The sequence below is a fragment of the Triturus cristatus genome, chromosome 3_2, assembly GCF_964204655.1.
Source record: "Triturus cristatus chromosome 3_2, aTriCri1.1, whole genome shotgun sequence".
In the NCBI taxonomy this organism is placed as follows: domain Eukaryota; kingdom Metazoa; phylum Chordata; class Amphibia; order Caudata; family Salamandridae; genus Triturus; species Triturus cristatus.
Genome location: NC_140584.1, coordinates 560,060,821 through 560,076,562, shown reverse-complemented (window position 1 = coordinate 560,076,562; position 15,742 = coordinate 560,060,821). Strand labels below are relative to the sequence as shown.

Here is a 15,742-nt window from a genome sequence, read left to right as displayed (position 1 = left end):
TTGCCCCCGGGCGGAGTCGCTTGACACACCATTAGGGCGTTAGCAAAGCCACAGAGAACCCTTGTATGTCTGGGGCTGAACCTGCCGGTGAGGCCTTTCAGAGTGAGGTGTTGCTCCTCAATCCTCTATTCCAACATCCTAATCCCTCCCCATCCGTGGCAAAATCTTGCAGTTCAATTGTATCCAGCTAATAAGTCTTCAGCAATGTACCTCCATAATCCCTTCAACATTGCCCTTGCGAGATACAGCCCAAACACGTGGAGCATCACGTATCCGATAAATATCTCTAAGAACGCTAAAAAGAATCTCAAGCACAAGTTACTGACACAGCACCCGGAAACACTAATAGCTGATACCTACCATAACATGACAAATGGCACAAAGAAAACTGACTTTATTTTCTATTCGAAATGGAAAAACATCTTCCTTCTCCTCCTTCAAGTCACTAAAACAATCAACATACCCTATGGAACAAAACTGACAATATACCCCTCCCCTTATTTTAGAGGGGAAATTGATATATCCATTTTCAGGATGAGGAATATACACATACAAGCCGCTGACTCTCACCTCAACATCTGTGATAGACACTTCCGTTCATTGTTCACTTCACTCACACAACAGGGCAAATCACCCCAAACGCCTCTCTCCCCCATACCACAATCCAACCCAGAACAGCCCGCCTTCTTCCTCCTAAGGATTCACCATCTAACTCCGTGTCACCCCTGAACACTTCCATCAACCTTGCCACGCCCATCAACACACACTGCTGAATAATGCACTCATGAATGACTTCTCATGCTCCCACCCTATCCTGCAATATCTCGAAAACAAACCCAGATAATCACACCAAGCCTAGGGATGTGGACCCCTCCCCTAGTCCTTCATCCACTGATCTAACAGCAGATGCCCTTCCTTCTAACGATAATCCTACTCTACTCACTCATACTATGTATAATCCCAGGCCCTTTTACACTGATCACCCCTATAGCTTAGCGCTCTCTGCGCCCCTTTACTCAGGACGTGCCACATATTCACCCACTCTCAATATATCTAAATCTCAGACTCCCCCGGACACAACCAGCAACCTTGACACACCCTCCAACACTCACTGCAGACAACTACCTACCAGAAGATCCCCCACCTGCTCCCACCCTTACGTACAAGCTCTCTGCAACTAATCCAGATGATGCCCACTGCAAACTTAGTGACGAAGGACCCATCCTTAGACCATCATCAACTAAATACTCAGCTGACACTCCCCCCTTCCCAAGACAGACCCTACGCATCTCACTCAGACTGTCTTCAATCCTTGTCCTAACGGCACAGATCACCCCAGTAGAGCTGGGATTTCTGCTCCCTCATAAGCAGGTCTCACTCCGGCTTCTCCCACCCTCAATGAGGGATGCACCTCTAACACTCTCTCGTAATTTCTGAACCAAATGGAGAGTAAACTCAACTCTCTTGTTACCAACTTAGCACATCTTATACAGGATCTCTCAAACCAGGCAATCCCTACCCGCTCTCACACTCCTCATACATGTTCGCCGACTTTCTTACAATCCTCCCCTGGCCCTCCATTCCCCTATGCTGGCTGGTCCACAGGCCCCACCGCTCACACTTCCTTTATCCGCACTGGAAGCCGATGCTCTCAGTGAATCTAACCAACCCAAGACCCAGATCATGGTCCATAATCCTCCCTCTACTATCCCTGTAATAGTGGGCATAAATAGAACCCCTGTAATTTCTACCTTGCCCAGACCTACTGCTCAATACACCACCATTCATACTTTGATATTTGCTAAGGATAATCCCTGCCCTCTATCTTGATTGCTCCTCAACTGTAGATCGGCAGCACAACATGCTACAGATATAGCTGAAACCATTCTCAGTGAGGGAATTGATATTGCTTTCCTCACGGAATCTTGGCTCAATGACCATTCTACTGCCATACTTGACCTACTTACTCCATCATTAGACATGACAGACCTGAAAGAACTGGTGGAGGTCTAGCCATAATCCACAAAGCTGAAATTCAACTTTCCATTTTCAAGAATGCAGACTACTAGACTTTTGAGCACCTCAGCGTTGAACTTAAAGGTAAAGGCTCCCCGCCTATCAAACTTCACACCATCTGCGCCCCCTCTTCGTTAAAGAGTTATCTGTACTACTTACTCAATTCTCCCTTACTGAAACGAAAATACTTTTTTGGGGCGATTTTAACATTCATTAGAACAATGCAGAAGACTACACAGTCAAGCACCTCATGAGCCCTCTTGAAATAAATGACCTTAAACAACTCTGCAATGAACGAACCCAGATCAAAGGCGCTACTCTAGACGTGATTATCACTAGAAACGAACTGGTCTCCCTCAGCGCCATCTTACCCATTGACTGATCTGACCACCATCTCATACTGTTCAACATCAATACCATCGTCAAACCTCACTCAGACTAAACAAATCTAAGCAGTGGACCAGAAACCTCAAGCAAGTCCCATCTACAGATCTTGAATATATGATTTGTGAACAACTTCAACGTCTCCCTCAGACTCAAAACGTAAATTATCTTACTGCCCACTTCAACACGGTGATAACGGAAATTCTCGACCAAGATGCACCGCTCAAATTAAATCAATTAAGACTATTCCAATCAAAATCATGGTTTAACTCCGATCTTAACAACGAAAGAAGACAACTCAGACTAGCAGAAAGGTCATGGAGACAAAACCCCTCATCATCACATCTAACTCTATTCAGAACTGCTAGGTTAGCATACAGGAATCACAAAATCAGAGAAAACGCCTCTTTCCTCCACATCCAACTCAACCGTGTAAAGAATAGGCCCAGGGAGCTCTTTAACATTGTCAAGCGACAAACCACATCTTCCTCCCCATACGAAATAACAGCCTCTAAAGAACGATGTGAAGAACTTGCCAGCTTCTTCACTGACAAAATCACTAAACTTGAGCAATCCTTCCTTCAAGTCACAACTCTACATACCCTGTTACCTACTCTCACTGACACACCTCCTTCTACGGCAGTCCTGCCACCCGAACTTCTCAATAATCAATTAACCCCAAATGGAACAAACAACAACCTTTTTAACACCCAATTGAAAAACGTGAATTGGTCGGTCTTCAAACCCATGACTGAACTAGAAGTCTTCAATATTATTGTGAAACTAAAGCCTACTTCACACACCAAAGATCCCCTCCATGCAAAAATAGTACATAACCTAAACCACATCATCGCCCCGTGTTGGACAAAAATCATCAATACTTCTCGCCTCTGGTTGTTTACCGGATTCCCTCCAACTAGGTCAAATCACACCTATTCTCAAACACCCGAAGGCAGACCCTAGCGATCTCAACAACTTCAGATCTATCTCTAATCTCTCGTTCCTAGCTAAAACTATGGAAAAATGCATCTTACAGCAACTCAACTGGCGTATAGGTGAATCCAACCTACTTGACTCCTCCCAATCAGGGTTCAGGAATGGCTGCAGCACAGAAACCGTCATACTCAATATTGCAGATGCCATCCATAGATCCTTAGAGGATGGAGATGCTTGCCTACTTGACCTATCAGCAGCTTTTGATACAGTCTATCACGCAGCCTTACTGGAGTCACTGAAGATCCGCTCCAGTATCAATGGCACAGTTTTAAAATGATTCACATCTTACCTACAACACTGATCACAACAAATCAAAATCAAGTCTTGCCTCTCGAAACCCACACCTGTCACTCTTTGTGTCCCCAGGGCTCAATCCTCTCCCCCTCACTTTTCAACCTCTTCATGGAACCCCTTACTATCATCCTGATACAAGCAGGGATCAAATACCATCTCTATGTAGATGACACAAACTCTACTACAAAAATCAAATCACCCAGTGACATCCTACATCTCAACGTGACACTATATAAGATACAATCTAGGTTTAACTCTAACCATCTAAAATTAAACCCAAGAAAAACAGAATTTATCCTGTTCTCCCCCAAAAGGAACGCCCTTCCAATACAAGACTGAATCAGCGACCTGAAGGCCCTGAATTGTTCGCTCACTCTATCCAACTCGGCTATGTCCTTAGGCTCCAAACTGGACAAAAACTTGGCAATGAAGGATCACATCAAAAACTCACTCACAGGAGCACTTAACACACTAACACCCCTCAAAAAAATTAAACCATTCATTCCCAAGGATGATTTCAAATGGGTTGTTCAATCCCTAGTCCTCTCCAAACTTGACTACAGGAATGCTATCATCACAGGGACCCCGAAAACTCACCTCACCCCCCTCAGATCAGTACTTAACATGGCAGCACAGCTCATAAAAGACATTACATGGTATGAACACATCACACCTGCCCCCAAGACCCTACACTGGCTTCCCATCAAAGGAAGATACATCTACAAGACTGCCTGCATCACCCACAAAGCACTCCACTCACATTCCTCTGACTACTTAGATAACAAACTCACAAAAGCAGGAAGAACCAGACCGCTGAGAAGCTCCACCGCACTTCTTCTCGCTCCTTACAAAATAAAAAGGACAACAATCCAGGCCCACTTTTTCTCAGGTAATGCTCCCAGCATTTGGAACTCCCCCACTGAGGGACCTACAATGCAACCACTCCTTCCCTGGCTTCAAAAGAGACATGAAATGCCAGCTCCTTAAATAATACTGCAACTTATGAGCAAACTAAACTCGGTTCAAATAGGCTCTCTTGCTTAGTTCAGTCACCATTGTTTTCTTTCTTTGTGTTTGCCTCTATTATCTTGGGTGTCTTTCTCTCTATGGACTCTAAGTTTTTAGAATTGACCTCCATTTCAGTAATCTACTCTCATAGCCAAACATTTTTCTGTGTATAGATTTCTGTTTACTCCTCCAGCGTGGCCTGTTTTTCCCGTGTATATATTTTATGTATACTTGAACCGATGATTGTTGCACGTCATATGCTCAGTGACTGTTTATTTCCTTGCTCGGATACCTTCGGGTCTAGCTAGCGCTATATAAAACCTATAAATAAATACCCCTGCATGTTGGGTGGCTCCATTTGGCTCCGCGTGACATCATCAGCGTCATTAGTGTCAGTTATAACATCTGGGTCACCAATATAGGCGCCACTGAGGTGCGTGGATTTCAGTACTTTTCACTTTTCCACGCCAGAAGCGCAGACCCATGAAGTGACTGACGACTGTGCTTCATAACTAGGGCCCTGAAAAGGGGGCAACCCTAGCACTAAAACATGAAGCTACAGAGCTGGGAGGCGTGAGTGGTTCTGCAAGTAATCTGCAGCTAGATATGGTCGCTACCAGACAATGCGTTACCAAAGGTAAGGAACTTGTTCATCTGGCAGAGACTTCTTGCTGCAGTTTCCTTACCTTTGAATAGATACCCAAGCCATACCATCCTGGCAGTGGGCTTGCTTACAGATTTCTCACACTAAGAAGTCCTGCAAGTACAAACGGGCAAAATGCCCATCCCTGCGGACCTGACTGTCCATGCAGTGGTGCTTGATAAACGTATGCAAAGATGTCCAAGTTGCTGCCTGACAGATGTCGAGGAGTGGGACACCCCCGAGCCAACCCCGTGGTCGCAGCCTTCTCCCTGGTGGAATGACCTTGTAACCCCTGTTAGCAGATATTAAGGCAGAGAATTACCCAGCAATAAATGGTCCGTCTCTGCACTGCCTGACCTCTTTTAGCTCCCTCATAACCCACAAAGAGTTGGTCATCCATCCGGAACTCTTTTGTGCGGTCAAGATATAACGACAATGCTCTTTTTGGGTTCAGGCGCTGGAGGTGCTCCTCATGTGGAGGAGCAAAAAAGGTGGGAAGCGTGATTGAGTGACCCAGATAGAAGGGGGTAACCACCTTTAGCAAGATTGAAGACCGGGTGCGAAGCACCACTTTATCTTCAAAGATTATCACATTCAGAGGCTTGGATGACAATGCCTGCAACTCACTCACCCTCTGGGCTGATGTTATTGCCACCAGAGAGGCTGTTTTTAATGAGGGGACAATTATGCAAAGGCTCGAAAAGAGCGCACATAGGAAAAGTGACAACCAAATTAAGGTCCCACTGTGGCATGACAAAGGGCGTTGGTGGAAACATATGTACAAGCCATTTTAAGATTCAATTTACAACAGGAGACTTAAACAAAGAGGGTTGGTCTGGCAGCTGCAAGAAAGCAGACAGAGCAGAAAGGTAACCCTTGAGAGTACCCAATGCAGAGCCCTGCTAGGCAAGAGTAAGAATGAAAAGAAGAATAGTAAAAAGAGAAGCAGAAAGAGGTTCAATAGGCCTTTCTGTACAACATTATACAAACTTTATCAACGGCAGGCATATAGTCTTAGTGGAGGGCCACCTGGCAGCCAAATTAACCTCACATACTTCAGGAGGAAAGTCAAAAGCTATAAACGGCCGGCGTTCAATCTCCATGCATGTTGGCGGAGAGTTGACAGGTTCCGGTAGAGGAACCTCCCCTGTTGCTGTGATAGACGATCCTCCCGAAGGGGCAACCTGATCGGAGGATCCATGCTCATTTTCAGAAGCTTTTGATACCAGACTCTCCTTGTCCCGTCTGCAGCCCCAAGAATGACTTGGGCACGCTCGTTATTGATCTTCTGGTGAACCCTGTGCAGAAGTGGCAAGGGAGGACAGGCGTACAGTAGGCCTGTGCTCCACTTACAATGAAAAGCGCAGCCAAGCGATAGCTGCCTTGGAAACTCTGTTCTAAGCATGTCCAGAGATGCAGGGCCTCTTGACAAAGGGTCCATGACCCCACCCACCCTGCTTGTTGCAGCACCACATGGCGATTGTGTTGTCCGTGAACACCTGCACTAACTCCCCTTGACAGAGGGAAGAAATGCTGTCCATGCCAACCGGATCTCTTGAAGCTACAACAAATTGATGTGAAGCCACGACTCTGCCAGAGACCCGTGTCCCTGGCTGATCTCCACCTCTCCCAGATGGTCACCCCATCCCATAAGTGACGCATCTGTCACTACTGTGAGATCTGGTTGAGGGAGGGAGAGGTGTCTACCTCTGACCCAATCGCGGTTTATCAAACACCACTGAAGGCCATATGATGTTACCTCTGAAATCTTGACCATGTCAGAGAGATTCCTCTGATACTGCGTCCACTGGAACTTCAGGTTCCACTGCAAATCCAGCATACGCTATCTGGCGTGTTTTACCAACAGCATGCAGGAGGCCATGAGACCCAGCAGCCTCTGAGTCAGTCTCACCGAAATCCAGGATAGAGGCTGAAACATCTGTATCATAACCTTAATATCCTGGACTCACTGCTCAAGGGGATAAGCCAGAAACAGCACTGTGTCCAGAACAGGTCAGATGAAAGGGAGCATCTGAGAAGGAGGCAGGTGTGACTTTGCCTCATTTATAGAGAACCACACCGAATGCAGGAGGTCAGCCGTAGTCTGAAGGTGGAAGACGACAGCCTGGGACGAGGACACCTTCAATACCCAGTCATCAAGGCAGAGGGAGACTGAAACCCCTAACCTGTGCAGATGAGCTGCGACCACCACCATGCAATTAGGTGAACACCCGAGGGGGGCTGGTAAGGCCAAAATGTATCACGGTAAACTGAAAGTGTTCGTGGCCTACCTTGAACCGCAGGTAACGTCTATGGCCCGGCAGGATGGGGATGTGAAAATACACTTCCTGCAAGTCCAACACTACCAGCCAGTCACCTTGGTCTAAACAAGACCTGAACCAACGTGGCCATCTTGAACTACTCCTTTTTGAGGAAGAGATTGACGGTCTGAAGATCTAGAATGGGCTGTAACCCTTTGTTCTTCTTCAGAATCAGAAAGTAGTGGTAATAGAAACCACTGCCTACTTCTGAATTTGGAACCCTCTCTATAGCCCACTTGGCCAGGAGAGTAGAAACTTCCTCTTTGAGTAAAGTTAGATGATCCTCTGCCAGTCATTCTTGAAGTGGCGGAATAGAAGGAGAAAAAGAAAGGAAAGGCAGAGAACAGCCCTCCTGAATGATCTGCCAGACCCACTTGCTGATGTTTTGGACCTCCAGTGGAGGAGAGGATGATGGATTCTCTCACCAACTGGAGTAGAGTGGTCTAGAAGACTCAAACTAGAGGTGCTTGGAGGCTGCGGTGGCAGATGACTTCTGGATTCCATTCCGAGATCGGAATGAGCCATATCCACGCACAACTTGGGAAGTCTGCCCAAGGCAATGGCTGGGATACGGTTGATGCAGCTGAGAACTCCTTCCACTACCACATAAGGGGCGAAAGGCAGACTAGCGACGGGGTGTTTCTGAGAGGCCCAAGGATCTGGTCGTAGCACGACAATCCTTGAAGTGCTCCAGGGCCGAGTCCGATTTCTCTCTGAAGAGATAAGATCAGTCAAATGGAATGCCCATTAGATTAGCCTGGACATCACCCGAGAACCCAGATGTTCTTAGCCAGGTGTGGCACCGTAAGGCCACCATAAACAAAACCACTCTGCCCTGCGAGTCACTCGTGTCTAGGCCACACCTAATGGTGAATTTTGCTGCATCTCTCCAATCCTTCACCACCTGTGAGTACAGCCCGGGCCTCCTCTGGGACCTGTGGCAGCACTTGTGCAACTGTCTCTCAAAGGGAGTGGGAGAAGCACAGCCCAATATGAATAAGCATGCGGTACTCACTAACCGCAATGCCAGGCTGGTGGAAGAAAACATCTTCTTCCCAAGTGCGACCAGCCTCATGGATTCCCTATCCGGAGGAGCGGAACGGAAAGCACCATGTGACTGAGGAACCTTGGGTCGCCCAGAGCCAGGAAATGGTGGCATGCAACTGTCCTATTTACAGGAGCCCCTGTGCTAGGCTTAGACCACAGGTCTAGGAGGACATCAGTTAGTACTTCATTAAATGGCAATAGGAGTTCAGAGGTGGAAGCCCCAGGCTGAACCACTTTGGTTCGGAGATTAGTTCTGACCTGCCCTGAGGGCAACTCCAGTCCAAGGAGCTCTGCTGCTTCCCTTAATACCATGGCATAAGATAGCTCCTCCTTCATAGCCACAGTAGGTGGAGAGAGCATACCAGTATCTGGAGAGGTGTCCAGAACACTGACCTCCACAAGCTCCTCTTACCTCGACCTCGGTGCCGGCGCTGATGGAGACCATTCAGTAGCGGTGGGCGGTGCCGCACAACGTCAGGATAGCGCCGGGCCGGAACACAATCACGCCACAGAATAGTCCATCCTTCACTCCTGATTCGGGATCGGCGTTGAGAACCTCGGCGTCGGGAGAAGCCAAGGAGTCATTGGCATAAAAGGCATAAATGGTGCCTGGACATAATGATGGGGAACGCCTATATTAAAGGAAAGCAGTCCAACGGGGCCTCCAGGTGCACTGGATAGGTTTATCACCCTGGCAAACATGCCATACATTGCATTTAAAAAATGTGAAGGATCCACACCTGGAGTCGGGAAAGGTGGGTACAGATTCAGAACTGCCTTACCTGGAACAGGCTGAGGTTTTAAGGCTGGATCTGGCTGCAGTGCCGGAGACACCGGAGCCAGGGTCGGAGTGGCCGGAGGCAAAGGAGTCGCTTCCCTGGACGCTGGAGAGTCCCTCGGAGCCGGAGAATGCACTGGAGTCACCTGTGGTTAAGGAGAAGGGGAGATGTCATCCTTCCTGTGATGCCACATGACCGGGGACCGCGACTTCGGCGACTTGCCTTTAGAGGAGCGACGCCTGGACCCATGACGCCGCTTCTTCTTATGCTTCCTCAACGACCTTGAGGTGTGTGGAGTCTGCACCTTCGACCTCGACTTTGCCCTCTTCCGACCTCTCTTTTCCTTCTTCGTCCGATCCATGAACAACTTTGCTTCCCTCTCCGCTTCGAAGGGTGTTCGGGTTCATCAGACGACATGAGGAGCATCCCTCAATGTCGTGGTCAGATGACAGACACCAAAGGCAATCTTCGTGGGGGTCTGTGACGGACATATGACCCCCACATTCCCTACAGGGTTTAAATCCAGGCTTTTTCTGAGCAGCCATCTTACAGTTACAGTTTTCGGATGCTACTGTAACAATGTAAATGTAAACCACAAAGAAATGGAGAGTCCTAGAAAAACAGTTACGAGTTGACGGCACGGATAAAAGGTAACTGACAGCACGCTGATGATGTCTTCTTATAGCTTTGATGACTCACGCAGAGTAGCGAGCGGAGCCGTGCCATTAGGGGTGGGCGGAATTTGCGAAATTCACTTTCGCAAACTATCGCGAAAATGTTAAAAATCTCCGCAAACAAGCGGAAATATTGCGAAGTTTTTTTCCCGCTCATTCGCGGTATTTTCTGCGTGATCGCGGCTCGCCAACTTACCCATGCGGTTGCTCACAGGCGCGAGATCTCAATCATCTCATACTCTCGCGGTGCATGATCGCGAGAAGAAAGACGTGATCACGCGATGAATGACGTGATCGCGCGACAAATGACGTTAATGCGGGCGCGAACTGTCGTGAGACAGCGCAAATGGCTACCAACAATCCAACATCTCGTGGAGAACGCGACCGGATCGGGAAAACTTGTCGGCGAACGCGAGGATTCAGGTAAGGCGATCGCGCAGACGCGAGAATGTAGTTTTTTTACAGCGCGAGCAAGAAATACATTTCCGGTAAGATGTGGATTTCGGAAATTATGACATTTTTGCACTCTCCGCGGAACGCGAAAATGTCTAATTATCGCAATTTCCGCGAGCGGAACGGAATTTTAGCCCAGGCCTACGTGCCATTGTGACGTCCTCGTCGACATGGGAGAGCTATGAAAAAAGATTCAGTGGAACGCTGCGCAAGGGGTAATTCACAACGTGAAGAATCCACAAGCAGATGTATCCATCAGAAAAGCATGCACTATATCAATCATTTTATCACTTGATCTTGTTTAGCATGGAACGTATTAGTTTATGTAACATGCAGAAATCTACTTTGGGACCTATACCAGTCATCTCAATGTGTACAATTGTTCCTCATGACTTAGGCTACATAGTAGTATACAAATAAGGACATCACTACAGAGTGCGTATACACTTCAATACAAGATTCTTCTATGCAGAAGGTAAAATGACAAATAAATGTTCTTCAAAGTAAATGAAGGCCGTTACGTCCAAAAATTTAAGAGGCAAACAATTCTCTTGTGCGGATGATTACACATTTTTAATTGGATACTGTCAAAAGAAATGCAAGACCATCTCAGTGGCCATTTCTATGAAAAAGTACTTCGCCTTTTCCCAATCTCCTGCTTCATAATCCTGTGTGAGAAAGGAGGGCCTTGAGATTACGCAGACTGCAATGGTAAAATCTAGGGATTGGGATTAGCTGATTTATGTTACTGCTTTTAAAACATACATTTTCATGCTTAATATAATGGAGGTTACTCACCTTTCATTCAAACAACTCTGAAATAAAGAGAAATTACAGAGGATTTTATTTACTAACAAGCATTGGCAATGCATATAGGTCTGGATTCAAAGGACTGTTGTATGGTCATGTGAAGCTTTACAAGTAGATAGCATGGGAATGGATATGTAATTGTGTGGAAGCAAGGAATGGCAGAATAATATCTGGGTAGGTTAAATGGTCAGGTGACAGACGCACTGTTAAGCCAGACTTAAAAATCTATGTAGGGTAATAAGTGCCCTCCTCTCTTCTGTGCTGCTGCCAGAGAAAAACACTATTAATTACCTAGTTATTTAAGATACTTTAATAGCTGCACAGTGTCCTGTGTGCCCCAGAAGGTTCAAGCTCAGGCAGCTGGATAAATAAACAAAATGATCACAGCTGCATGGAGGGCAATCGCTCTTTTGTGGAAGCACACAACTCCTGCCGAAATCAAATATGTAATCCTGGCTCTCAAAATGTGGGTGGAGCCAAAACTCCTCTCTAGTGATGCTCATAAAACTGTCTGGCGACAGCTGTGCTGTCAAACCGGACCATAAAAATCAGGCAGCACAGCTGTGTATCACAAAAGACAGCACTGCACAAACGGGGCAAAATAGTGCAGTGCTACATGTATTCAGAGTCGATTGCCAATGATTACATCAGCTGTACTTGTGCTGAAGTGCTGTGCTAGTAGAAGAAGCTTTAAAGCAAAAGTGAACGATAGCTGAAATGCATGACATCTGTACAAGGGGCACATTTTGTAGTAGACATTTCTAAGCATGGACAATCGTGCCTTTTGTCAGCAGTGTAAAATACCTCTAAAATAATTACACGTGGAAATATCTGAGGTTACCATTGGTGCTGTGGCAGCAGGGCACAACCCTCAGAGGGCCCCATTGCTGAATTTTACTACCCAACTAGCAGTAAAAGGTGCCATTTTCCTTGCTTGAACCAGGGCCCATGGCATCCGAGCTACTCTATTGAAAATATCACACAATATTCAACGTATTCACTATTTGCGCCTTGTTTACATTTGGCGCTACAATTCCACACATGGCCAGAATGTGCTACTTTAGTAAATGTGGTTTTGCTTCTTATTCGGGGGATTTATGCCCTGCTCGCGTTCTGTTATGCCCCCTTTGCATGAATTATCACTGGTAAGCTGCACTTGTGTCAAACTTCGGTGGAAAATAACTTGTGTATGAGGAACAATCAGCGCTGCCGTTTGAGCTGTCTGACACCACTGTTTAGCATCGCACAAGCACCCACCTAAACCATAGTAAACCTAGGCCCAGCTCGCTACATACCCAATATTTTGCATTGGCAAAAAAACGATCTGTTGAGTGTATTAAGTGTATAACATTGTTTTACAATATAAACTACATTTAAAGGAAAACAGTCAACAAAGATTTCTTACCTTAACATATTCAACTTTTAAAAGGTCTAGTCCAGGTTTATCTGAAGAGCTAATAAGGTGAAGAGGTTGCTTTTTAATTCCTGCAAAAGCACCAAAGGAGATGTAATTATTCCATTAAATAGTATCTCAGAAAATAGTCTTAACATAGAAAGAGCACATCCACAGAATACATTTATATTCAAAAGGTGATTACAATTAGCAGCACTGATTTTCTATTTTTGAGCAGGAGTGACAATGGTTTTGAAAAAAGACAAACTGGGAGAGATGTGGATGCTCAATCTCCTAAAGGCAGTGTTTCCCAAACGTTTTAGAACCACGACCCACCTAAGCAGTGTGTGGTAGCGCGCTGTCATTTATAGACAACACATTTTCTATTCAAATGGGCACTAAATTTGAACAGGCTTACTGATTTACTGACAAAACTAAATCACACACACACACGACATGTGGAAATCGGGTTTCAGTTAATATTTATCATTTGCGCATCAACAAGTAAATGTCTTGATTAGCTTTGGTGCTACTGAAGTCTTTGGTTCCATCACACTTCAGAATGACAAAATGTGATACATTTTTGCTTTCCTAACTGCTGAATGTGTATAGTTTATTTGCAGGTTTTTACATTTTGTTGAGTGCAACAAAAAAGTGACAGCCTTTCCTTGCACACTCCCTGTATCCCAGCAGTATTGAAGTTTGAGAAAGACTTTGCTATAAACTTCCAACTCATTGAATTATCTTCTCACATCCCTGGCAGCACTAGAATTTTCAATTTTTGTAAACATACTTCCTAGGTGTTGCTAATCAGTGCCCTTGATGTTATTCCGCATTAGAGGTAATGCTTTTTCTGGTGGATACAGTATCTGCCTGTGGATTCCTCACCTTGTGAATATCCCCTGCGCCATTAACATTCGGAACCTTTTGTAGCACTCCACGCCGATGAGGTCGAAGACTACGTCACAGAGACACGGCTCCGCTCGTGACTCCGCCGTCACCGGATCCATAAGAAGACCTCGTCGGCGTGATGACGTCAGTTCCGCCCTTTTTTCTGTGCCTTAGAGGCACACAGACGCACTGACCGCAATATATACACAGTATACACAGTACATAATATACAAAGCAACACACACAGTGTGGAGAATAAATAGGAAGGCAAAAGAAATAACACACTGCCTTTGACAGTAACAAATACATTTCGAAACACCATCATTAGAATTGTAGGTATACAAGGGTGGACAACGGGGAGGCGGGTGGGTCAGTGAGGAATCCACAGGCAGATACTGTATCCACCAGAAAAAGCGTTACCGAAGGCAAGTAACTTGTTCTTCTGATGGATACATCTGCCAGTGGATTTCTCACTTTGTGAAAAGATTCCCACAGCAGTCCCACTCCCGGAGGAGGGTGTCCACCCTTCTATACCAGAAAGTCCTGAAGGACAGAATGAGCAAAGTGTCCATCCCTCCTCACCTCGGAATCCAAGCAATAATGCTTCGCGAAAGTGTGGACGGAGGCCCAAGTTGCCGCCCTACAAATGTCCCCCACAGGAACACCTCTAGACAAGGAAGATGTAGAGAACTTTGCCCTGGTAGAATGAGCCCTTATACCCTCTGGAGGTTCCTTACCAGCCAAAGAGTAACTTATCTTGATGCACAAGATAATCCATCTGGAAAGGGTGCGCTTGTGCACCGCTCTGCCTTTCCTGCAGCCAACAAAGCCCACGAAGAGCCGGTCGTCCACTCTAAAGTCTCTTGTCCTATCAAGATAGAAGCTCACCGCCCTCTTAGGGTCCAAAGGGGGAGGATAGAAGGTAGGAAGGGTAATGGACTGTCCCAGATGGAAAGGAGTTACTACCTTAGGCAGAAAAGCAGCCCTGGTCCTGAGTACCATTCTTTCAGCATGAATGGTCAAAAACTGGAGTTTAGAACTCAGAGCTTGAAGCTCACTTACCCCTCCTTGCCGAGGTAATAGCAATGAGAAAGACTGTTTTGAAAGACAACAGCCTCAAGGGACACTTGTGCAAGGGCTCGAAGGGAGAACCCATCAAGTAAGTTAAGACAAGATTCAAATCCCATTGAGGCACAATAAAAGGAGTAGGAGGAAACTTGTTTGTAAGGCCCTTAAGGAATCGTAACACAATAGGTGACTTAAACAGGGAAGGCTGATCCAGCAAGCAAATAAATGCCGATAAAGCCGACAAATATCCCTTAACAGTAGCTACAGCAAAGCCTTGCTGAGCAAGAAAAAGAGCAAACAGAAGGATGTTGGATAAACGAGCCCTCAAAGGGTCAATAGACTTCTCTCCGCACCAAAGGACAAATTTAGACCACCTATAGGAATAGATAGACTTGGTGGAATGACGTCTGGCAGACAAAATTACGCCCACCACATCAGGCGGGAGAGAAAAAGAATTAAGGTTGCCCTGTTCAATCTCCAGGCATGAAGGTGTAAGCTCTGGAGGTGGGGGTGTAGAACCTGCCCCTCCGACTTTGAGAGGAGGTCTGCCCTGAGAGGGAGACTGAGCGGAGGGCATGAGGGGAGGTGGAGAAGATCTGTATACCACACCCTTCTTAGCCAATCCGGGGCGATCAATATGACTTGGGCCCGGTCTTGACGAATCTTCCTCAGAACCCGAGGAATCAAGGGTATGGGAGGAAAGGAGTAAAGGAGATGTGAGTCCCATCTCAACTGAAACGCGTCCCCCCAAAGCTCCCTGCATCGGATACCTGAGACTGCAGAATGACGGGCAGTAAGCGTTCTCGTGAGTGGCAAACAGGTCCACCCGAGGAGTTCCCCACATCCGAAAGACGTGACGAACCACCTCCGGATTGAGTCTCCACTTGTGGTCGGCGGAGAACTGCCGACTGAGACTGTATGCACGCACGTTCAGAACTCTGGCCAGGTGATTTGCCATCAAGCAA

General features: G+C 46.4%; 1 protein-coding gene across 1 annotated transcript in view; it reads right to left on the bottom strand.

The window, feature by feature from the left end:
• VPS13C (vacuolar protein sorting 13 homolog C) overlaps positions 1 to 15,742 on the bottom strand; it is a 2,873,871-nt gene that overhangs the window by 2,059,346 nt on the left and 798,783 nt on the right. Inside the window, exon 27 of the mRNA XM_085648297.1 lies at positions 12,831 to 12,910. Within this exon, the coding sequence (XP_085504423.1) occupies positions 12,831 to 12,910 (80 nt within the window). The remainder of the gene's footprint in view (positions 1 to 12,830; positions 12,911 to 15,742) is intronic.